This window comes from Grus americana, chromosome 1, assembly GCF_028858705.1.
Source record: "Grus americana isolate bGruAme1 chromosome 1, bGruAme1.mat, whole genome shotgun sequence".
NCBI lineage: Eukaryota > Metazoa > Chordata > Aves > Gruiformes > Gruidae > Grus > Grus americana.
In genome coordinates, this window is record NC_072852.1 from 72,373,932 (window position 1) to 72,400,198 (window position 26,267).

Below are 26,267 nucleotides of genomic sequence, written 5' to 3' on the forward strand. Positions count from 1 at the left end.
AGTAATGCTATGAAGTAATGCTGATGTTATGCCTGGAGACTTGGTCAAAGCAGCGCGACAACTGGTATTAGCTATGATTTAACAGGATTACAGGAAGAATTGCCAGACAGCTACTCAACACACAAACTGCCTGGCTAGATAAGGCTAGTGCAGATTGGAAATAAAAAGCTGTAAAGGCAAAACCATCTGTAGGAGGAGGTAAATAGTAGGCATCTACAGGAAAATGCGCTCTGGTGTTAGCACAGGGAAAGCCACCTAACATTTCTTTATTCTGTATGATGGTTTCAGTGCAATGACTCTTTTTCCTTCTCTTGCCATATAATACGTATAACGAAAGTCTAACCATGTACCGTGAAACCTGTACTTTGGACCATATTTGCAATTCTGATTGCTCAGTTAGCCCAAAATGCATGAGGACACACACAATTTCTCTGTAAACGATGGTCCATTTGCTCTGAAGCAATCGAAATATTTTTGTGACTTTCAGCTACCAGACTGAAATGGGGGAGGAATTCCTTCTAAGCCCTCTGAAAAGAGAGAACCCTAACGCAAAGGGTCAGTGGGAAATAAAGAGGGAAAAAAGTCAAGGATAAAGTGATAGAGTAAAAGAGATGAACACTGAAGAAAGAATATAAATTGAAGTTTCCACTTTTTCATAAAAGCACATGCAAACCCTAGCTACCACTGAGGACCACCAAGGCAATAGTGTGTCAGTTTTACCAATCAGTAGGCTAGGCAGGGTGTGGAAGTGGGAATTAAGGTTTCCGTACTCTTTCCTGAAGATTTGACCCTATAGAGGAGGCTGCCAAAGGAAAAGGTATTCCTGTGCATAACAACCTTAGCCATGGTCTCATAGGCACCTTTTTTGTTTTGCTCCAGCTGACAAATAAATGACAACTAGAATTTCACTGTGTTTGAAACACAGAAAATTACACAAGTGCTTCTTAAAAGCAAAACTGATTCTGGCTATCTGTTGGGAATAGCACTTGGAGCCTGTGCTTCTAAAGTGGTGAGATTTACAGCTGAAGCATCAGTCCTGGAGCTCAGCGTGGAGAGGTGTATGCTCCTGTTCATAATCCTAAGTAATTTAGCGAAGCTTTGCTAAAGCGCAGCAATCTGCCTCTACAAACTTTGTGGTAACTTCTGTAGCATGACAAAGGCATGGGAATACAGAGTGGTACATGTCTGTCTACAGAAATAAAACAAATTCACAGCTTAGGTGATACTATGGAAAAGGTAGTTGCTGAAACTGTTTGAGCATGTAAACTTAAGAACTGTAAGAAAATAAAGTTTAATGCATTATGTAGCAATGGTGTCCCTTTTTATAATATATAGTTTTATACTTGTTACTTAGTATGGATTTTTGAAACGTGGAGCTTTTCCAGCTGTTTTGCCTGATTCTCTGCAGCTTTAGTCTGTGAACTGGTTGAGAAAGAAGGCATTGTAGCATGTACTTAAGTTCATCCTTTGCTAAGGTAATATTGAAGCACTTGCTTAATCTTTAAAATAAATGGGATTTGGAGTTCAACAGACGTTAAAATAGCAAATCACTTGCTGGAGTTCTTCACTTGGGAAACATGTATCCTCCGGGTATAAGTAGAAGATTTTTACTTCTATACCTTGTGGCAAATGAGTACCAAAAAAACTATGGTGATCCAGGCTCAATTACGTGACATCTGCGTAAGTACTTGTCCTTATTTTATATCAACATAAAATCACTGTCAATTAACTATTCCCAGTTTATAGAATGTTGGAAAAAAGTAAACCCAATTGTTATTAACTTGATGTTGTTCTCTTTTTTCTGATTTCCAGACAAAACCTTGTTTCAGTTATTCTGAAATATAGAGGTCAAGTGGAATATCTGTTGCAAAATGAGGTATTTGTTCTCAGTTTGTTATACCAGAAAAGCATTAACTTCTGTGTGAAAGGTATCTAATTATTAATCTGTCTCAAATGCAATTAAGGAAGACTTTTAATTAAGGCTGTTTAACCTGACTTTGAAAGGATATAAATTCTCTTAATAAAACTTGGCTTGAGATTAGGAAGAAAGTGTTACAAATTTAAAATACCAAAGGTGACTGTTTCTAAGTGTCAAGGAACCTATAAATAAAACCAGGTTCATTTGGGTTGGCAGTATGATATTTGGAATTTAGTAGAGGTATAATACACTATATATATGTATCTGTCTGCAAAATTTGTCCCTGATTTTGCAAACCCACAAGTCAAATGTTTACATACTTAGGATATATATTCAAGCATGCGATAGCTTGCAGGATTAGGTTTAGGCAGAAAACTCATAAGAGCTTTATTTTAAAGTATTGTGGGCTGCCAATTGAAAGTTACATGCTTGAAGGAAAAATCTCTTTGGAAATCTTCTCTGTTGACTAATGTTTTAAGGACAAATGTCTAAAGGACAAATGCATATTTGAGTGATAGCTGGGACAACACCAAATGGCTATTTGGTCTGAGCTCAGGTTGTCATGCTAACTGACATTCCAGGGTTTGGGACTGGAAAGAAAATGAAGGATGTTAGTAAAATCAAAGAATACTGATGTAGTGTGGAGATATTCCAGTGCATCCCTTCTGGAGTTATAACTCATTATGCTGAAATATGGATTTCTTTGAAATATATGTTGAAACATAAAATTCATATTTTGTTTCAGAAGTCTGTCGCCTGTATTAAAGCCCAGATTTTAATCTTTCTGAATATTCTTGATCCATGGGTATTTCTCTTTTGATTACTCAGAAAACACACATACATACAAGTGTGTGTACATATCCACACATATATAAATGCACATACAGGCATGTACATGAATTCATATATATTTGTCAATACATATATGTAAATAAATATATAGAGATAAAAATATTCTACATTTTTGTGTAAATCTTTGACGCTTTTACAAAGTGTGTACAAATTTAAAAGCTGTTGAACTGTGCTACAAAGTAAAGCTCTGGTTTTGATACTGTGTAGGAATTCACCAAACTTTCCTTTGTAAGCAACTTCTCTAAGGGAACTATTTAGTGTATAAAATGTGATGCAGTCGTAACCATTTGGAAAATTGAGGTCCCCAAACTCAAATGGGCACATATATTTCTTTACTGAAGTAGACCCATCAGTGTAGTTACTCACATTCAGTTGAAATTTTAGGGCCTAAAGTAAGAAGATTCTAAATTCAAAGAAAGCTATAATCTCAACATTAATGAGGCATTACAATCTACCCTCTGCAACTGACGATGTGTAGATATTCCTCAGACCTATAATGAAGCACTCTTAAATTTGTTTTTGCTAAATATTTTTACCTTGAGTAAGCAATTACTTGAGATCATTAACTTTTTATAAAGGGAAGACGGGACATTTTTCAAATATTCATGCCGTGCAACAAATATGCATATGTTACTCCAGAGCTAAATTTCTCTGTAGTGGTGTTGGTTTTTTGGTGGGGTTTTTTTGTTTGTTTTTGTTTTTAAACAAGGCCTTATCTACACAGGGACACTCAATAAAGTTCATGTGAATTGCTTAGAAGAGCAGGATTGCAAGTTAATGACATAGGTCAGATCACCATGCAGATGTTTTCAGTCAGAGGCATCAGAGTGTATGGAGCTTTTCCAAATGTATAATAATTACAACTAGTGTTACCACTTTGCTTTAATAAGTGACTTGAAAAATTATGGACCTGTAACATAATAAGTTATAGTCATAAATAACGTAGTATAGAAAGCAAAAATGAGAAGCCTTTATTTGCTCTTTGAATCCTTGTTTACTTATTTTCTCTAACATCTGATTAAATTTCTTTAAGAAGGTTTAAAATTGGGATCTTTATAACTGTCCCTTATCCCAAGGTTACATGGGAATAATTATGTTGATTTTCAAAGCCAGCACTCACATCACTGGGAGGGTTGTGACCCTTCTTCTGATTCACCACAATCCACCCTCAGCACACTCTGAACTTTAAGCCACTGGAAGTTACTCACATATACTAAATAAGTACGTACATAACTGCCTAAGTTCTGTCCTCAGCTGGAACTTCCTTAAGCATTCAGTTTTAATCATACAGATCTTGAGATTCTCAGTTGGGGGGGGGGGAATCAATATTTTTTTCCCCCTATTTATCTACCTGCTTCCAAATTTACTTGTTCAAGATTGTCTGTTAAAAACCCTTGGAGATGCCAATACTTCTGATTTATGTGAGAAGCCCACTATCATTATTATTAATATCAATCAATAAATGGAAAATTCATTTCGTGATGGGTAATGCCTCTATAAAATAAAAATGAAAAAAAAGAAAAAGTTTAGGATATTTGGCATGAGGTGAGAGTGGGATTGGTGCTGTTGGGGTTGAAATGTAAAGAGTGTTCCTAGAGAGTGTGTGCAGTCAGACAACTAGCCATTTTGATTGCCCTGATCATCACTTGACATGCACTTCATTTTTAAATCTATTCAGAATGTGCTATTAATGTAGAGACAAAACTTTGTAAATTTTTAATACCGTGTATAGAAGTTCTAGAATGAAGTAGCATTTTTTTATCATATAAATAATTTAAACACCCAAATATCCTTCAGAGGTTCTGCTGATATTTAAATATGTAGAGGGGAAAAAAATCGCATACAAGACGTTTTCTATAATTCTTTTGGATTTTCAGAAAACGTAAAACTTCTCTAAGAAATTAATTGCTATCTTTCCTTCTTTGGGACAAAAATCAATGTCATATGTCTACATATGGAAAACTCTTTACATGATAATATCTAAAACCAGAAATAGTATGAAAGAAGTCATCATTCATAGTATACAGTATTACGTATTTTTTTTTATACACTTTCTTTCCTTGATCTACAATATACTCCTTAGAAGTAGCTACCATATAAACAAAGTCTATGGCATAGTAGCTTCTATAAAATATTAAGTACTTTGTTAATTTATCTCTTAATAGAACAGTATATTATACAGAAATGGATACATTCTTCAAGATACCCTACTCTCTTTGTGGAACAGCATGTATATATACATACAAAAATAGATAAACTGTTGGGTTGGGTTTTTTGGGGGGGTTATTCTGTCCAGCAGTATAGCTGTGTCTCTACTCGAGGATTACTTTTGTGTATGTCTATTGCTCGTGTACTGCTCAGAAATTGCTCTGCATGAATGTGTCTTTATAGGCATAAAATCCCTTGTTCTAATAATCCACATCCACTTGTGAAGAAGAAAAATGCTAAATTAAAATGAATTTAAATTAAATGTTAAATTAGAATTATATTTCATTTTTAATTACAAACTATATATAGTAATTAAAAAATTGTGTGTGCGTATATATATGCATTTATTCAACAAGTGCACAGTAAACCAGCGTGTATAATGCTTTGGTTTTGTCAGTGTTATATATGGTAACAATACCATGCCATTTTAAAGGTTTCTGTTTCTGCTGGCAATGTATGTGTGCATAGAGAGTAAATCCTGCAAGAGTTCAATTTAAAAATCTAAGTGGTAGGAAAGAAATACGAAAGAAGGGAAATGTACTCCTTGTAAACTGGCAGAAGGGTAAATCAACTTCAGACCAAAGGAAGGTCTAAAGTTCTCAAGAGATCAGTCAGGCATAGCCTTTTTCTCTCCAGAACCTCTAGTATGAAAAGGTGTTGCTGTCTTTAATTGCTAAAGAAGTCTGAACAATTTACATTTAAAAGAATTCTGATCACCAATTATTTGAGGATATTTTATATAAGTCATTCTTGCTTTAGTTCTGCTCAAGGCAGGTAATGTGGAATTAGTAACCTCAATATATTTTTATATTTATTTGTATTAATGACAGGTGGTAACCTTCTCACTGCAGTCTGGATATAGACCTTAAGCTTAAAAATAGAGAGTTCATCTTGGTACAATTTTTCTTTTTCAGGCATGAAAAAGATAGAGAAAAAGTTAGAGAAATAGACATGCTGTAGCGCACCAAAAGGAACGTTTATCAGTACAGAAACATGGAGAATATTTATAGGAGAGCTTTACTTGTTCAGAGAATGTATTTTAAGGTTTAATGAAGTGATATAACTATGCAGGAAAACCATGAATTTTAATTTATTTATTTTCCTGAACATAGAGTACTTGATATTTGAAGACTGCATTTTCCTTTCTTTGGAATCAAATTTTTTTTTTCTTGAATTCCCCAAAGTGTTTCTGAGAATTATTCATCTAGAGATTTTTTCATATGGTAATATTTAAATATCTAAATTTGTTATCAATAAGATTTAATAGTTTGAACTATATATATATATATATTGCAGAAAAGCTAGTCGCAGAAGTACTCAGTCCACAGGTGTCAGATTATACAGCCTCCCACACAGTCACTATTTTTAGGAGGAACATGGCTGTCTGCCATGTCTCAGAGAGATGAGTAGGAGACAATAGTGGGGATAAATTCACAGTATCATAAAAACCTCGGAAAGTTTGTGAATCATTTGGGTTCAGGTTTCCTCAGAAGTTTCTCCACAGCGTTTCTATGCTCATGAAGTTCAGACAAACCAATGTTTTGCTTCAAAATCAGTCTTAGATACCAAATTTGTCACAGTTTTCAACACAGCACAATTTGACTTCAACAAAAATGATGCTGTCCTTGGGAAGCTATTGATTACTAGTGATTTCAAGATAGCCAGACTAATTCATGGTGTGTTTGAATTTTGCATGAGCAGATATGGTTTTCTACATACTCACTGGCATGAAGTTTATGGTAAGGCATTTCTGATAAATGGTATGCCTCTACTGGTTGCTTTTTTTCTTTCTTTCTTTGCTATCAACAGCATAAAGTTGATAATGTGATTGAAGTAGCTAAAGTGATCTGCAGCATCCTCGGTTTTGTGGAAACCAGAGACATTACTGATGCAGTCGAGAAACTCCGTGCAGCGCCACTGGTGAAAGCACAGGTAAAAGATGCAAGTTGATATCCTATTTTTCTCTTTAAAACTGGAGCTTGAATGGGTATGACTAATTTTCTGATTGATCAAGGCCATTCTACTGTCTTACTATGTATTTCCCCTCTGATAAGCATTAGGTAGAGACACTCGGAAAAAAGAAAAGATTGTTGGCAATATGTGTCAGAGGAACAACAGAAGACTTGTCCTGTGTTTAACTGTAACTGGTATGCTCCTCTGGTAGTTCTTTCTTATTCTTACCAAACGTACAAATATCTGCTTTGCCACATCACCAAATCATGCACTTTCAAAGTATTCAATTTTCATATATTTAACATAGGTTGTTAACAATTAAAACAAAACAAACAAACAACAAAAAAACCCCCAAACCAAACAAAAAAATCATCTGTAAATGTCACTCAAATTATGAAGTTTTCAGATAGAAATGTCTCTGCTATTTATGCAGAGAAGGACCAGCACCATATAGTCCTGATTTTAGCTGGAATACTCGCTTTTAAAACACTGAAATGTTTTTTCCAGGGGTTACTGTATAATTGTGAATTGGGACTTTGGAGGGCCATATCTCTTCTGAGTTTTGTCATCAGCTGACCTTGAACAAGTCACTATGACCTGATTTACAGAAGTTCTGAGCACCCAAAAATTCTTTTGAAGTCAGCATCTTGGAAATACAGGTGCTCAGCAAATTTGAAAATCAAGCCATTAATCACTTGGATTTAGTCTAGTGTAACCTTAAGTCATGCTAATTCTTTGCCATCCTAATGAAATTCCCTCTTCATGCTTTTTTAAAAAGTTTAACATATCACTAAGGAATTTTTTTCTTTCCTTGTATTGTCTCTGTCTTCTCATTCTTTCTCACAGCAAATAAACTGGGTAAGATGCTTGCATTCTCAGACCGTTACCTGCTTACAAAACTTTTATTCTTTCTCTTTCTTGTTTGTTGTAGCCCATGGGTTGTGATATGTGTAAGAACACCTAGGACAGGAAAGTAAACAATGGGATAACTGGTGTTAACTGAGTTAACTAGTGAGTGTTAATTAGAAACACGTCTAGCTACATAAGTGCAATTTATTTAATTATGCCTGATATGTAGTTTGAGATCCCAAACATAAGACTGGGGAAAGCTAGCATAATTCTTTTTATAACATTTCTTGTGTCATAGGAGTGATATATAGCGAATTCTTCCTGAGACGTGAAAAGTCCCACCAAAGAGCAGAAAGTATGTTAGTTGAAGAGGCTCCAGTGATGCTCAGAAAACCTCTTTTCTTAAATCTCTGCATTCTTAGCCTCTGTTTATTCCACTTAGATGGGGGAGGTGAAGGGGGGAATAGTTACCACCTTAGGTAAAATACAGGGCCAAAGCAAATAAACTACAGAAAATCAGTGTAGCTCTCTGCAGGTCTGGGTTGTAAGCAAATCTCTGCACCGTGTTTCTGGAACAGAGGACACTGGAGATCACAGAGCAGACATTGCTGCAGAGCCCTGGGCAGAACCAGCTGTGCCCTTCTGGAATTAGTTATACGGATGTTGTCTCTCTGAAGGCTGGCAAGTTTTGTTAAGGACCAAGCTGCAAGAAGCGACATAGCTCTAGTTTTTTTGCTGTTGCTCTGAGCTGACCAGCTGATTCGCTTAAGCGCCTTCTCTTACTTCCCTTCTAGGTCATGACTCACTGTAAATCTTGTTTCTATAGCATCCTAAATCTTTTCATGTCTACTTCAGCATCAATTATTAGAAGTTGCTATTCTGGGTAAATTCCAGCATAAATGGGTCTGTGGCAGCGCACATTTTATCTGGCATGTTGTTGATTTAAATGGAAATAAGAATATCTCCATTTAATAAAAGTTCTTCCTGTATATTAGAGGGCAAATACAGTAGAGAAAGATAAAAGAAGTAAAAAGGGATTCACATCATCTGCTTTTCAGTTAAACCCCAGGCAGTTCTGAGAGGCATCAGATAGATCAGCATCTTCCCCTTGAGAAAAGTATTTTGTCAACCCAGAATCTTTCTTAAGAGATAGATAAAGAGCTTGGTCCAGTAAAAAGATAGAGAGGGCAGTAACAGAACATGTTCTCCTTTAGGAAGGAATTAGAGCAGAAGAAATGTATTGGGACTAATTTGTTAAAAGATTTCTTTTGGAGTTAGGAAGAATTTAGTGTATTTTCTCTTTGAGTGTTCAGGTCAGTTTTGTGAACCCAATGTGTAAACTGCCTCTTACGACTGGCTTACATTCACTGAGTATCCCTGAGTCCATTTTCAGCCCCATCCTCTCTGACTTCCAGCAGAGAGATATAGTGGCCAAAGAGCCACATCGGTTCCTGTTAATCTGGCCTGTCCTGAGCAATCAGAAAACCCCACATGCCATGCCATGAAGAATAAGATAATGGGATAAAAACCAAAGAGTACAGGTCATCTTTTTCAAGTCTAAGGTGTCTGTTGAAGTTCACGTTTGCTGCTGCTTCTCTTCGGAGTCACTGTCATGCAAATACTGTTTTTATTTTAGAGATGAAGTGATTGTTACTAGGCAAATAATTGAATTATGAGCTATCTATTCTGTTGTAAAGACAAACAAGCAAAAAACCCTGCTTCAAGTGTTCCCAGCTTGCCATCACTCATTCTCCAGCGTGTGCCCAATTTCCAACTCCACTGTACAGACAGTCTCCAATATATACAGGTTCTGCTGAACTAACTTCCATGTATTTCCTCGCACAGAGCGAGCAATACACTTCCCTTTTTCTGTTTTACCTATTAAAATTACAAGCTCTTCAGAGCAAGGAACACCTCTCCTTATCTATATGTGCAGTCTCCGGCACAGTAGAGTGCTGGTCCTGGCTGTAATCTCCAGAGGCCAAAAATGATAAGTGATGGTGGTGATGATGATAATGATGGTGTTTGCTCATCTGTAATGAGTGAAATGATACTGTTCCTGAATTCTCTCTTCTGAATGTTAAAAAGATTCTGTCCTGATTGAATACTTTATCACTATCTTAAAATATTTTTCTGTCCTAATATTCACATAAGAAGCTGCTTGTCTCCACGTTTCTCTTGGAGAATACTGACTAGATTGTTACTCATTTTTTGAAGTTTTTAAGTTATTGAAGTTTTGTTCCCTTAACATTCCCTTTCAGGCTTGGTTAGCTGAACTAGTTGTCTGTCCCTTGAAGCCTTCCTATAAAGGCTGTCCATGACCCTGACTGACACCCCTCTCCCCCTTACTCCCTCCTGGTGAAGCAGACCTGACTAACCACTGACTTCAAACAAATGGGGCGGGGGGGGAAGTCAATCTGTTCCTGCGCCAGCAAACGCCATTGCTGCTGCTTGCTTTTTACTCCTTTGAGAAATAAGTGCTAGGACAGTCGATTAGACTTCAGCAATCTATAAAAAGTTCAGTTTTGATTTTATTTTTCATCTTTCTCAGCAGCAGCTGAACTATAAATGTCACAAAAGCAGTAAAATTATTTCTGCATGTTCTGTAACTAGAACACTGTTCCATTTTATGAAAATAGAGGTTACTTATGTAACTACCTCATGTATAGGATAGTATATAAATGTAACATCAGATTTTTTTTTCTATATTTATCAATATTTATACAAAGATAATGGACCATCTCTCCTGTCTGTATTGACATATGTAGACAAAATTAGTATTCAGTGGTTGGATGAAACTTTTTTGAGTTAAACTCATCCTGAAGTGTAGGGGCTTTTTATGTGAATTCTGGGTACAGATAAACATATTAAATACTGCAATATTAGCATATCTTGTCAGTCTGCTTGAATTGTTTCTGTTATGCTCATCAGCACGGTACCCCCTAGACTTTGTTAGGTAGAAGAGAGGCTTTTTTTCAGACAAGCAGGTAACTTGCACCATAAGTAAAGTGAAATTTTTGAGGCTACCTGTTACATCTCAAGTGCTGCAGCATTACATATAGGGTAAGGGAGAAATGCCAGAAAAAAGTTCTAATTGCTTTTTACTATGGTTTCCTAATGCTTTAGTGTAATGTATGGTGTTGTTTCATGTGGAATACCTTTTAATGCAGCCATCTGGCAAGCTCCACGTGCACATAATGCCTCGGGGAAACTACTGCTTACTCCTTCCAATGTAAATTACATAGGGTGTCAGTATATGTTTGTGTATACATATCTGTACATGTGTGCTTGCATACTTTAAAAAAAAAAATCTCAATGTGCTTCTATTTAATTCTGAGTTTATAAAAAAAAAAAAGAAAACCAAATAAACTTACTTTGAATCTTCTGTTTAATTAAACTGTACTTATTAAGTCCTTACTGCCTCCTCACTGCCAGTACTGTGCACTCCTGCACCGTGGTTAAGAGATTATGAAAGCAACTGGCACCAGTGATAGTTTCTTCTTAACTGATTGTGTCTCTTTATAAATGTGATTCATTCAGTCTCTAACCAACCTAACCTTGGGATTTTAAAATCCATTCAGGGGGAACTCTGGGCCTGCTGCACAATTAATATTTTTCATTTTTTTTTTTTTCTTCCTTTCTTGCAGCAGCTCACAAAAAGTCCTAGGAGATCAAATCCTGCCAGAACAGGCACTAATCCACTATATATTAAATAGGCTACACTATGTTGAAATTATAAGCGCTGTTCCAAAAGGTTGTTTACTTTCCAAAATTCGAGAGAATCGAACAAAGGTCTCTGTTCCCATTTGTCTCACTGCATTATAAAGATTGTGAAAACATATTTCTCAGCCTGGAGGTTGCTTTTCTTCCCTCAAGTAAGCATTTGACTTCTCTTTATATTTACCAGACAAATGCTGGCAGCTCCAAGCTGGGTACTGGAGGGAGAATGTACATCCAGCATAGTACTTCTTATGTCACCTCTGCATGCATTGTAGTTTTTAAGAAGCATCTTGCTGCATGCATATGTACTAACGTGAAGCATCCTCAACCTGCTGGGAAGGAATTAATGACCGTAAAGGATAGTAAACCTTTCAGGGACAATGGGTTCAAGCAGTGCAAGCCACGGGCAATATTGAAACACAGAATTTACTCGTTAGTCTCTCTGGTCAGGGTTTACACCTCAGTAATTTATTTCTATGTCACCTTGGCACGTGCAAGTCAGATGTCAGAGCCAGGCGAAGACAGCTGGCGGGGGAAGCCAGTCGCCTGCGCTTGCCTTTGAGCTGAGGCTGGGTCCCACCTGCGACCCCGGGGCTGCGGGTGCCGCCCGTCCTGCCGGGAGACGTGTCGAGCTACCTGCCCTGACCACGGCAGATGGGGAGCCACAGCCAGCGTAGCAATATTTAATTTTGCCCAGTGTGTGAGAAGGCTGGTGCAAGGTCTGATTGATGGCAGTTATTGTGCTTGGGGATTTAACTGAGCAGCTTTAGGAAAAAAAAAAAAAAAAGTTTAATTAGGCTGGTCAGTTCAGTCTAAATAACTGGCCTGATCTCTCAATAGTCGTAAGCACCCAGCAGTTCCTGCTGACAGCAGTGGGATATGAGAGGTGGGAATACGGATGCTGAATTAATGTAAGGCGTCAAGAGCTGTGTTTAGGCACCAAGGGCATAAACAGCCCCTAAATCCCTGCACCTAATATTTCCTGTAGGCCATCTGTGGTTAGCTGCCTGCTCAAAGGCCTTTGAAGAGCATAGCTATTTTTGCTGATTTGGCGCAGGAACGAAGGTGAAATGTAGGCCACTTGAGTGGAGATTTGGTGCTCCTCAGTTTGAAAGGATGCTCGTGGTTGTGGGATTCACATATCAATATATAAGGTACGAAAAGGGATGGGGAGGGTATTCTTATCTCTGTTATACCAACACAGACACAGAAAACGTGTATGCACCAAATGTAGATAAGTGCTTCTTTGTATCTTGACATGCTTAAATACTGTCAGAAATCAAGTCCTGAGTGACTTGTCTGAGCTGGGCAGAGGAAGCAGGTGGAAGGGCTGGAAAGCGGATCCTGGTACTCCGAATCCCAGTCACGTTCTCTGTCATCATAACATCAGGATACATCCTTCCCCTTTCTCAACTTATTTTCCATGGGTACTGCTTCTAAAACCATTGTAACTGCTATCTGTTTCTTTTTTTCTGAAGTAACTGATTATTTGTTCCCTTTGTTTTTTTTCTTTATAGAATTCACTTCAAAGTGTGGAAACACCAGACAAAGGTAAAATGTTATTTTAAAAATATGTTAATTCAAGGTGTATCATCAGAAAACATGTGTTTTGGTATTTGTTTGTATTAGTGAACTGTTATAGTTGGCATATTGCAGATGTTTGCATATTTAGTCACATTATAAGGTAATGATGATAAGTTAAATTTTAAGTGATCTAAAAATGTAAATAAGACAGCATTTCTCAAAACTAATCTGGCGATTCAAATACAGAGAATGAATAGCAGAGTGAAAGAATTTATTGCAGTTAGTGGTGGTGACAGCAGTGGTGCTTAATCTCAACTTCTTCTGTGGAGAAATGGGAGAATAAGGAACTTCATGAAAGCCTAAAAAGTTTTTGTGTATGACTTTTCTACACGGCTCCAATAACTTTCCTTCCTCTCTCCTTAAGTTTTAGTTCTTTTTTGTCTTTTGCTGTGTACATAGCGTGTTGTCTAAAATGTTATACTGTCATAAGAAGAGCAGGTTAATGAATGGTAACGGGCAAAATCGTAGACCGTGCCTTATTTAATTCCTCGGTTAAAATCAGCTGAGACTGGTTGGCTAATGCCCAGGTCTGCTGGCGTTGCTGCGGAGGGAGCGCCTCGCAGACTGCGGCACGTGCAGGAGTCTGTCTGTGCTGTTGCAGGTGCCTGTGTCGGGTTCCCGGAGGGGACCGCCGCACTGGGGCACAGTCCTGCCCTGCGTTTCTGTGGCTGGCCTGCCACGCGCAGCTGGGGGAGACACGCGGACGCTTTCAAAGGGCCCTCCATCTGAACATTGGGGTGGGATAGGGGATGTGTGGGACGGTGGTCTCCCTCCACTTAGTTTGAGGGTAAAAAGTGGTGCCTCAGATGCTTTTCTTCCTCTTTCTTTCTTCCTCTGTCTGCTTGTCTCCATTGCAGTGTGCTCAGAGAGGCAAAAAAGTGAGCCAGCTGCAAAGATTGCAGCAGCCTTTCATACACAGAGGTGGTTCAAATGCAGGATCCTAAATGCCAGGCTTGTTGTTTCACCGTTATTCAACTTCATGAACAGCAAACAAAGAAACAGCAATTAAGTTTGTAAGCTGCCAGGAAAGGCTAAGCAGCTGGAGGGCCAGAGGAGGCTGGGGGGGGAGAACATGCAGGTGCAGAAGAGAAGGTAAATACAGTTTGTAGGACTCTTCTCCCTTGGATATAGCCATTTATCCCGTGAAATTTTTTTAACACTCTTAACAGCAACTAATTGTTGATGATGAAAAGAGTTAACAGTTACTAATCAATATCTACCTTAGAAATACCTTCCTCTGCACACTGTTCAGAAAACCTGGCTGGAAAGGTTCTAAAACATTCCTCTACTTAAACATATTTCCAAATTTGGACTTCATTGAATCAGCACCTTCCTCAAGGAAAATATGATTTATTGAATAACATTAAAGGAATCAGATTTTTTTTACACTCTGCTTCTCTGTACCTATTTATTTATGCCAGGAAACCCTCAACTGTGAAGTGGTGCTTCTCTGTTTGTTCTTGGCACACCCTCATTTCATAACAATTGCAGAATCCTTTTGGTAGTGTAATATTAGAAACTGCAGCTTACTGATTGCAAGTCGGAACTTGCCAGGCCGTTAGTCATTCTGTGGAGAAGCCTACATTCAAAGTTGTCCAAGGTAACCAAAATTCAAATTGACCTCTTACATGCTGTGATACTCATTTCACGTATGTTTTAACGTACTACATGCCTTTACATCTGCACCTACTAAATAAACTTCTAAGGGCCAGCAAACTATTTAAAGTTAGGCTAATGAGTGTTAACAGAAAAGTCTGGCTGTCATGTCAAAGCTGGTGTTAAGGGCATGTCTGATCAAAACAAAGAGAGCAATGGCCAAAACTAATTTGCTGGAACCTAGGCCTGGTCCTGTGGGCAAAGCCATTCTACACTTCTTTTGGGGATCACAAGCTTTCCGTAGTCCCTGGCTTCCCAGTGCTCATCTTCATGATATAATGCCATGGGGCCTCCCATCTGTTGCCCTAGGGACACTGAGCCTGACAGAAATCCAGATGATATTTTCACCTGCTGAACCTAGAAGTAAAAACCAACTCGGTGACGAGTTGTGCATTCCTGCTGAAATCACCTTTGTGTTTCCTTTTCCACCTCACTTGCTTCCCACCCTCTTTTAACTTCTTTATGCTTAGCTGGCTAGAATTGCAGGCACGAAAATATTTGCAAGCCTATAACACAAAAGTAAAGTAAAATCAGTGCCTTAGTTCAGTGCTAGTAAATTTTTCCAGATCTCTGAGAAGCTAAAAACTCCGTGCTTTGCTTTCTTAGCAGCACAATTGCAAACGAAGTCAGCATTGACAGCCGAGGAGGACACAGACTGCCTTTCCCTTTTATACTGTTCTTTTTTGTCTCTTATACGTATTCACGTTCACCTTGAAGAAAACAGCATCAAATTTGAACAGCAAGAGCAGCAATCAGTTACTCCAACTAATAATTTTTTTCATCTCCTCTTCCTCCCCCAAGTGATAGTTATTACGCTATCATAAGCGTTTCGATTTTCTTCATTATAGCCTCTCTCTATCACAAAAGAGACAAAGATAAAAGATACTATTAAAACTAAAGCCTTACTTAATAATTTGTTTAGAAACTGCTTTAATCTTTCTCTTTAATGAAAAATTATCAGAGGTTTGATATTAGTCATTCACCATCGACTAAGCAAGTCAAAGACTATATTCAAAATATCTAGCCTTGATTTAGTGTTGCAATAACTGGCTCTATTAACAGTATTATCTCTGTAGACCAAATTTATTCCATTGCTGTGAATAGAGCGGTACTTATCCATGTTCTGCTTAAGTGTAGATCACATTCTTTTTCCTCTGTAGGACGTCCTTAGAAGATTACATTAGTATTTTGGCACTCAATGTATATTTTTATTTCTTCTTAAATGTGAGGAACGATAGGCATTTCTAGATCTTAGCACCTTTCTGCAGCATCAAGTGTTCCCAGAAAATAAAGAATAAGATTATTCACGTTAATAGAGATTTAGCATTGGAGTTTGCAATCCAGAGTATGAAAAGACAGGCTGCAAGCTGGTACAAAACTGAGTCTGTGTGTGTTTCTCAAAAGCTGATGAATGAATGTTTATACAACACCTATAGCCTTGCTACTTCAGGCAGGGATTTCACTGGATCAGACATAATAAGCAGCTTTTGGAATTTGATCAGTAGTTCTCTGGGACTCATCCCAGAAAGTCTAGTATGCACCATGAACTGATGATATTGAATCAACAATCTTTTCCAACTGAATTGCTGAAGTTGCTGTCTTGAGTGAATGCAGACATCAGATACCTTGATGACGATACATTTAATGAAGTCGTCATTACATTTAAGAGTATGAAGGTTCACTAATTGTGCTTGGAATTTGATAGGTGCTTCTAGATGGGATCGTAAAAATATTCGCCACAGAAAGTTTAAAAAAATAAAAGGGGGGGGGGATGGAACAGGGTTTTTTTGAAGGTTTTCCAATATAAAACTGAAAACTTCACTTCCTTCTTTTCCTAGCACAAAGCTATTATAGTTTTGGTTTGGAAAAATCACTTTTTGTTTTGGAATATGGAAAACTGTTTTGGAATATGGAAAAGGGCGTTTCAGAGATTGTATTTCATCTCTGTGCCATTGTTTTCAAATCTGAGCATGGCTCTTTACCTCTAAGTTCTTGCTGTGGTATATCCTGATATGTTGTTCACTCCATCTGATTATTATTTGTGTTACAGCCTTTTCATGTTTTGCCTTTTTCTTATTATAATAATGGTCTAATTAATGCTGCTTAGCACCTTACCTAAATCTTAAGGGTTTTTTTTCTTTTCTGGTGGTTTTCTGTGTGTGACCTAAACTGTGTTTAGGATCTTGCTCTTTTTCTTCTCTCTGACAATAAGTGGGAAAGAACAATATCAAGCTCCTGTTCTCAAAAATATCTTTAAGGTGTCAAAAGGGTCTTAAACCTTCCTTCCAAATTCTGTTCAACCAGATACTTGTCATGTTTTCCACAGAGAAAACGTGCATACAGAGTCAGAGAGGGTGTATTTAGTATGTATCAAATTGACATTATCTGCTAGTGCGATAACAGCAAAGTACCTATTCTGTTGGAAGGCCTTGCACTAAAATAAGATGTGAATTGTAAAACTGGACTGAGAAGAAAGTGGTTTTCTATAAGGAACAAGCTGGTATGTTCCTTTGTAAATCTTGAAGGCACCTGCAGGTATATTCATTAACACTTTCAGGGATGGTGTGGATTGTTCTGTTTCCACTAAGGATGAAATTTATACCTTCAAACTCAATGTACAAGGGACCCGTGTCAGAAATAAGCATATCTGGCAGCTGTGGTTAAAGTTCGCTCCCCTTGGTCTCATCTCATTTCTGCAAGTCTCATTTCTTCTCACACTCAATGAGAAGGTGATAACAAATAATTTCACACCAGAAAAAAATTAGAGCTTTTGGGTTGTGAGATTATTAATCTTAGTCACAATTCACTTTGTGGTGTATTCATCGTCTCCTAGGTACTGCCTATGCCTGAGACACCTTTCTAGAAAATAAACTCCGACATAGCTGAAGCTGTGAATCTGCTGTAGGAAGTCCATAGCCTGTGCTATGTAATTCAGTGAAACACCATAGTACTTTCTCATCTAAGATTTATTAATCATAAAAGCCATAAAAAGCAGTAAAGTTCTCTGGCTTCATGAATGGGTGATACAATTTCAGCTTACCAAATCCTATTCAGCAGCTCATAAAAATACAGTGAAAAGATGCTGACCAACTCTTGTGAGTAATGGACATTTACAGACTAGCCAAGATGTTTGTCTCTAATTTAGTTAATTGCTACCGGGCTTAATGAGTGAAGAGTGGCGGGGGGGAAAAGGCTGACTCTGGCACAGAAACCATAGAGTGTTTTTAAACTGAGAGCTGACAAGAGTAAGAAGATGAATGTAGAAAAAATCCTGCAGCTGTAGACGAGGTCATACTTGAATGTTTGCTTACATCTGAAGAACTCTATTCCTGGGAAGATCTTAATTCTAGATCTCCTAATAATTAAATAAATAACGCTGAAATTTCATTTGTCTCCCTTTGCTGGCAACTGATTTCCCCATTGCTGCCTTCACCCCTCACATGCCATTGCAGCAAGAGAGACAGCTTGTACTCATCCCCAGGCCCTGCTTCCAAACTGGCTCCATTTCTGCAGTCAGGTACAGGCTCTGCAAGTCCATGGGTGAAAGGTAGAAATTTAAGACAGAGAGGAAAAAGAAGAACATTTCCCAACTCCCCTCAGCAGGGAGTCTCACGGACATTGCCTGCAACTAAGACTTTTAACCTTGCCCCATCTAGCCATGTAGGTCTGGTAGGGTGGGCAGGTCCCTGATACCCAGGAAACTTTTTTTGACCTCACCACAAACAGATTGAAACATGTTATAAATAATTGAGGCAAAAGTTGTGGGGTTTTTTTTTTTCTTTTTCCCCCACAGTTCTGGTGGATTTCTTTGTCTGTTTTTTTACATATCTGGCATTCAGTTTTTCGACTTGGGTAAATCATGAGAATCCATCTTCTGCAGCCATAGCCAGTGGACAAGATAGCTTAGGTGTAGTGATAGGCATCTTGCATCTTATTCACTTCCTTGCCTAGCATCTGTAAATTTTATATTATGGAAAATATTTACCCTATCAGGTATGGTTTTCCTGACTTTTTTTTTTTTTTGTCCAAGGAGTATTCCCTTCCTTCTGTGGCTTAGCTGAAATATAATACATTTCCTCTTGTTCTGGAGACAAAATTTGAAACATTGCCCTAAAGCCTACAGTATCAATTGTGTAAAAACTGCTGGTGGCCAAAGAGTACCTTTCAACACACAGCAGGAAGTTTTTACAGATTCTGAACTACATTTCATCCTCTTTTGGAGAAAATGCTGAGAAGGTTCCACTCAGTAATCATTGACTTCAGTAGGCCAATTTGCATAAATAAGGGCTTTGCTATTAAACTACATCTACCTGTCTGCCACTTCAAACAGATTGGAGCCAGGGAGTCTCCTAAGTAGCTGTTTTTCTTTAATGTAAATAGTCTGGTACTTTTCAGATAAAGTAGAAAATACTGGTTCAAGTAATAGTCCACTGGTGTCCTCTTCTGGACCTCTTAAGAAGGCTTTATGTGTATGACTACAGGTAATTCCTTGGAATGTAAAGGAGTTCAGTGCAAATTAAACATGTAGTTTGGAAGGTACTAAGTTATTACAAGTCCAAGAGAGCTGGGTATGAGAATAAAATGGTATTCTAGGGAAAAAATTCATTAGAGCAAAAGATTTATTCAGAACAATTATGGTGAAGGATGATAAATATTGAAAATAGTAAAGAGAATAAATAGGTAATTAAAAAGAAGTGCTCTACAGAGAAGTATACATATACAGAGAGTAAAAGGACTGAGTTTTCTTAACCTGTTGGTCTCTAAAATGATTCATTTTTCACGTGGAAGATGATTACAACACAACAAAGTGTAGTGTTCTAGCCAGTCCTTCATGAGTGCAATAATTTGCTGTTAGTATTTCCAGTAGCAAACCCCACTATATGTCAAACTATTTCAATTTTACGTATATCTCTATTGCTACATAGTTGAAATGTGTCTATTATAAAATGAAGACTGAAATAACTCCTTTGCACTAGTTGCAATACATTTTGTGACCCAATAGTTCTGAATATCTGCTAGTTTAAAGGCAAAAACTATCAAAGAAGGGGAATAAAACTCTAGACCCGAGGATATGGTTTTTTTAGAGACATTTCTGTCAGGAGAATGAGATAGCTAAGTCCAGTGAATCATGGTATCTGTATTTGATGTTGGGCAGGATTCCTGCACCTATCCCCAAGTATAAAAAGCTAATATAAGCAAGTCTCAGGCTTTCTATTCCTGGGAATTTTTTTTTTTTTTTCAATAGACACTGTTAGACAGCTAATAGATGGCTGCTGAATACAGTGGTCAGACAAGTTTAGGGAGTATGTCAGGAACTATAACAGGTGATGAGAGTATGTTCTTAGTCATGTAAGAACCCATGAGTTGGAGGGAAAAAAGGAAAATTTGGGGAGTCTTCCTCTTGGAAGACGAATCATCCTGATCTTGGAATGATACAAAGTACTGTGACATTTTCTCTCTCAACCTGTCCCTTGCCTAAGAAACGAGTGCTTGTACCAGCTCTCTTCACTCAATGGAGGCTGCCAGGACTGGAGATTTTAATTTATACTGGCAATCAGGCAATCCTTAGCTGCTACAAAAACACAGAGACAGGGAAGATGGATAAAAGCCAGTAATTGCAGAAAAAGAGCACTGCAGAGCTGAAGCCAGAGGAAATAACATAAAGGTGTGATATAAATGAGGGTACAGCCTGCATTTCATATATATCTGTATAGATATGTATTTCAGTGTCCATCATTGTGTAAAGTTATCGCCAATCCATGACGATCTGAATGCTGACTATGTCTGATTGTGGCTGCTTTTATATATACTTTATGAATTGTTTACCTACAGTTGCAGCAGCTTTATAGTCTTAAAATTTAACCAGTGCCTTTTCTTCATTCTACTGCTGCATTGCCAGTTCACTTGAACTAGGTAGCTACTTAGCTGCTGAAATTACAATATACCTGCATAACAAAAATTCTTCCAGCACAAAAATTAACAGACTAAAATGGCATATCTGAGGCACACACTAACGTGCTGCAGTTTCAAATGCTTACTTTGAAAATGCCTTAATTTGAAAGCACTGTAATGAAAGACTGTTAATGATACACCAGAAATGAGCTAAGGCTGGTTTCAGAAGCACAGATGGCTAATTGGCTTCAGTTGGTAGGTTATGTCATTTTAATTAAATTTTGTTAGGAAGCATTTCAAAGCCATAACTGACGGTTTAAGATAAATATGGTTCTTCATAAATTACCTATTGCTAACCTTTACTTATTTCTCTCTCTCCTCTCAGCGTTAATAGAGGCTGCTGTGAGTGAGCTCTCCATGGCCATCTCCTGTCTCATCCGTGTTTACAGCAGCAGCTTTGATGCAAATTTCCAGCTTGCCAGCATACCTAAAAGCCCTTCATGTGTGGACATCAGCCTGGATTCCCAGCTCAGCTTCACTGTGTATGCTGCCCATAACATCCCAGAAGCCTGGGTGAACAGGTAGGAGGAGGTCCAGCAGGTGTTCATAAGAAGAGGTGTTGTCTCTTAGATCACTTATTTTTCACAGATACTAGCTTACGTCTGTTGCTTTGGTGATACTCCTATATTAATGTTGGAGGCTGAGTAAGTGGGTGTATCTCCACTGTTTTTTCTAGCATAAAGTGCATTTACTTTAGCTTGAATGACTAGGAGACTCCCAGGCCCCATAGATGGATGGAGAATTAGGGAAGTGGCCTAGATGGTTGCCCTTGACCAGTATGGAAGGATGGTAATAGAAGCAATGTCAAAGCACTGGTGCTGATGGGTATGTGTACAAATGCTTCTGTGACCGACTTGCTCAGCAGGAGGGAGGAAAGGATGTGTGCTGCATGCCGAGAGTTTGGACTGGGACTTTGTGTGGCCTCTGCAGTACAAGTAACTGGAAGGGTTGGAGGCCAGCTTACCAAGTTGAACAGAGGGCTGTTTTTGCTTAAACCAAATCTGAATGAGGCTTTATCAGCAGTTCTCGTTCTTGCTGTATTTCAATCCCCGTTACTTGGCTAAGCATGTGCATTGACAATACCCTTTACAGATGGTGATTAAAATAAAGTATAGTTTATAGGTCTGAGTATACCTAGTATATCAGCATAGCACAGGAAATAAAAGAGGGAGACAACTTTAATAAAAAGCTGATCGTTTATTTGGTCAAATTAGTTGTCTCTTCAAATAGCTGCTTTTCCTACTCTGAGCAAAACTGCTGTTCTTCTCTTACCACTCGAGTGTGATCAAGGAGGACAGGTGACTTCAGTCTGGTAGCATTATTTTTATGAATCAAAATGCTGTTCTCCAAGTTTTTATTAATACATTCCCCTTGCTCCCACTTTACCTTGAATTCCAAATGACTGATTAAAAAACAGTGGAATCATTTGCATTAGACTGAGCAAGAGACTGTACTATACAGCATTAGCTGTAATTAGCAGTTTAATAAAAATCTGAGAGAATTTGCATTAGTTGAGGTAATAAATACAGAACTATAATCACTATGCTGATTTTCAGAGGGTTGTACCATTCCCACTGCATTTTATGTTTCACCATAAAGATGTGAAATTACATATGTCCTAAAGGCCACTGATGACTTGAGTGCTATTTTCAAGCATGTGAAAACAAGAATCTCTCTTCCTCTTTAACTTCCCTTTCCAGTCTTTCCAATATTCATACCTAGCATGGACTTCTTAACATGGACTGCTGCTCTGACACCTGCTTTCCTCAAATACTTTTACTAACTTCATTCACATGCATACTCCCTGGTTTTGTTTCTGCACTGCATGAATTCATGCTGGCTATGTCACAGCTCTCATTTTCCCTTTGCTGAAGGTCACATTTTATGATCTAGCTGCTGTTTGTAACATGTATTTTAATATATATTCCTGCATATATATATGTATTATAAATGTTAAAATTTTGACATCCCATACTGTCTGTCTCGCATTGTTTGGGTTTTTTCTATACATACTAGTATGTGATAAATGGCTTTTCTTTTAATCATTTGGGATAAAGGAGAGTGAGTTGTCTTATATTTTACAGAATCATGTTAGTGTCTTGTCAAATTCATCTCAAGTTCACTTTCGTGGATTGGCTTTTTGTCAATTTTTATATTTATGCTCTCAATTTCTTATTCCTGTCTTATTGTTCTCATTAAAAAGATAAGTACAGACATTACAAGTTCCAGAATAATGTTGCAAAACTGATTACCTTTATTTCTTTACTGTATTTTAATTCCTTCTTGTTTCTTTTATCAGTTTGTTGTTTTATCTCATTTAAATCCCAAGCAGATGTGCCTTATTTGCTGCCAGTGGCATAATGTTGCTAGCTTCATGTTCAGCTGCATTTGTTTCTACAGCCCAAAACAATCAGATTCCTATTTAAATCTGGATGATATGAAGTGATCTTTGGGACAAGACTATAGAGTCATGCCTTTGAACTCATAGGCAGGCTACCTGGGCAAAATGTTCTACATAGACCTAAAATGGGTTGAAGTGCATGCACTCTGAACAACTTTTCTGACTTCAGTCAGACTGAAGCATTGTGTAAACATTCATCTTTCCAGGATTAGGTCCTTATGGTCTCTGTGTATTGTGTATCAATACTTCTGTTTAAACAGCAATGCTTAATCATTTGATTGTATTAAAAACTATTCTTTCCTACACTATCCTCCAACTGTTTGTAATGTTGAGACTCTGGAGGAAAGATGCCACATTTAAGAGCAGAAGCATTTCCTAGTCTTATAAGGTAATTTTTCCTTTCTCTGCATCAATACCTCATAGGTACTGCAGATTCCAGATCCTTTTCTTTGAATTAAAAAAAATAATGAGAGAGAGAGAGAAAAAAAAACCCAAAACACATATCTACTACAATAATTATGACAATTATTTTAATGTTCTGGAAGAGATCAACCATCATTCTTGTAAATAAGGCAAAGCCAGGCATGTTCAATCTGCAAATGCTTCAAATTTACTGTTCAGATTTGACTCTGTTTCCCATGTTCATCATTCTTGTGCAGAATATGCTCTAAAGCTGAGTGGCAGGAAGATCTGGAAGTTACAAGACTAATTAAGAACATTAGTTGATTAAACACTATTCATCTATTTTGACTAAAATTTTATAAGATTTCACTAAGAAGAATATGAAACCAACAGATAGCCCCAGATCCAAATTACACTGTGAAGCTAGTTGGTCAAGTATCTGAAGAATGCCAACACAGAGAGCTTTAATGCTTCTGCTGTAATGAAAGTATAGATTCCCTTAAGTAACCTATTTTTTACAGGTTGGGAAAAGTAAGTATAAATAGATTGACTGAAGTTGTATGATGAGCCAGTTGTAACACCTCAAAACTTATGCCCAAACTTCCCTTGACTGCAATAATGAAAAAAGATAAATTAGTCTTAATGAGAAAAATGTGGAACAGAATCTAGATGTCTTAAATACTTTTCTTGAACTCTGAACATGAAAAAAACAAACAACCCAAAATAAACAACCTCCCCCCAAATTAATATGAAATTCATTATTTTAATTCTTTTTGCATGTAAGGATGGATCTTCACAAGTTTCTGAATGGTTAGCCCCAAATTTACTGTGCTGGACATGGTACATTACAATTAATTTTTTTTTTTTCTTTCTTTCCCCTTTGTAGCTACAAAGTTTTCTCTTTTTCCTGTTCACTAACTTATGCTGGGAAGACAATATGTCAAGTGAAGATTTGCAAAAATATACCGGTTAAAAGATCCTTCTTTTTCCTGGCTGACTGGAATGAGAAGTAAGTTTCCATCTGTGTTTGATATATGTTTGTCTGACAGAGTTTACACTTGAATATTCATTTAAAAAAAAAAAATCTCCATCTTTATTATGGCTCTTCTTAGCAAATTAAACTCTACAGAATTCAAAGAAACTTAGGGAGATGAGTTTGAGAAAGGACTAGGACAGCCAGAGGAAGAGAAAAAGGACTAAGCTAAATCGCATCTGATAATAAACTAAACTAAGCTGGTCTGAGACTAGCTTTCATTCACTGGAGGCATCCTGGAGGAATACTAGAACCGAAAGGAGATGCAATCTGTATTACTTTTCTCTCTTGAGTACTTCCGCCCTGTGGATCCACCTCTGGTAGGTATGGAATCCAGCTTGAGAACCTATTGTAACATTTCTTTAAAGGTTCTTTTTTTGGAAGAAACAAGGCCATTGTGGGGTTTTCTTTTTATAAGAAGTATCTGCAGTTTTAAGATGAGGACCTTAGTTTGAGACTGGAATTTTAGAGTAAAGGCTACAAACCCTGTCACCTGCCTGTCTGCTTTGAGGAAAATAACTCCAAGCAAAAGCAAAGCGCACTTTCAAACAATATTCCGTTAAGGCAATGGGATGACAAAAAGCATGTTTGCAATAGATGAGGGAGAAGTACGCAGTTTTTTAAGATTTGGCGGTAATATGGTATTCTTCCAGCATCCTGAGCATGACATGTTTATATTTACAATCTTTGAAATTTTTGGTATTTTACATCACTGCTTACTATATTCTAAATCTGAAAGCAGCTTGATTACATTATAATTAAAGGCTACAAGTAATCTGAAAGGGTTTTTTAAAATTATAATTGAATACAAAGTGTAATTCATAACTTCTGTTTGCCTTTACCTAAGACAGACAGATCTTTAACACAACAGTTGGAAGCCAGTCAAATGGAAGAGGATCTTTTTATGTCAAGCCTGTTATGCATCTATCTTAACGGACATTTTGCATAGCCTTCTTGCGCATCACTTCTGAACAGATATAGGAAGCTTAATATGCCTGCCCTATGGTTAAGAAACAAAATGGGTGCATTTCGGCTAAGCATTCAAGTTAGGTGTTTTAGGGCCTAACATCTGCTTTGGTTCCTCAGTTGAGTCGACAGAGTTTGCGTGTTGAACTCCCAATCTTTTGTGTGATTGGAAAGTAACTGTTATCCTTGTGTGTTTAAAAAAGAAAAAAGTAAAATCATTCCCATTTGCTCTGTAGGAATTTTCACCTTATCAAACTTTTGGTCTAGTACTATCTTCATGGTGCATATGGGCAGATATAAGTGAAGTATAGGGGAAGGATTATATTGCCGTTGAGCATTTTTGGCTTCTAAAAAATCGCTGATGCCTTTCTGGAATGCATCTTATACAGCCTTTTTCTAAAACAAAATATAAGAAGATAGAATAAAAATAAATTCTGTAGCCATAAGTGGAACAGAAACTCTATTGTTCTTCTGTTTCCATGAAAATGTAAAGAAAGCAGACTAAAGCTTCAGGGTTTCCGTTTAAACCTCTCCCTCTGCAAAATCAGTATTAAATGTCTGCAATTCCATCAACAAGTTTCTTGGAAAAAGAACCAGTTAAGTATGCAGGCCAAATTCTGTCATAGTCATAGATACTTGTAAGAGGCATCCTTTAACATCAGAAACAAGATCTAGAGTTGTATGAAACTTAATAGTATTAGTTTGTAAGAGCACCTTTTTACTTTTTATTAGTTGCTTGAGTTTCAAAATCCGATTCAAATAAATTCCAAAGT

General features: G+C 37.4%; 1 protein-coding gene across 1 annotated transcript in view; it reads left to right on the forward strand.

The window, feature by feature from the left end:
• Window positions 1-26,267, forward strand: part of PIK3C2G (phosphatidylinositol-4-phosphate 3-kinase catalytic subunit type 2 gamma) — a 209,231-nt gene that overhangs the window by 35,326 nt on the left and 147,638 nt on the right. Inside the window, exons 7-11 of the mRNA XM_054837238.1 lie at window positions 1,813-1,876; window positions 6,788-6,910; window positions 13,018-13,051; window positions 21,018-21,213; window positions 24,382-24,504. Of these exons, the coding sequence (XP_054693213.1) occupies window positions 1,813-1,876; window positions 6,788-6,910; window positions 13,018-13,051; window positions 21,018-21,213; window positions 24,382-24,504 (540 nt within the window). The remainder of the gene's footprint in view (window positions 1-1,812; window positions 1,877-6,787; window positions 6,911-13,017; window positions 13,052-21,017; window positions 21,214-24,381; window positions 24,505-26,267) is intronic.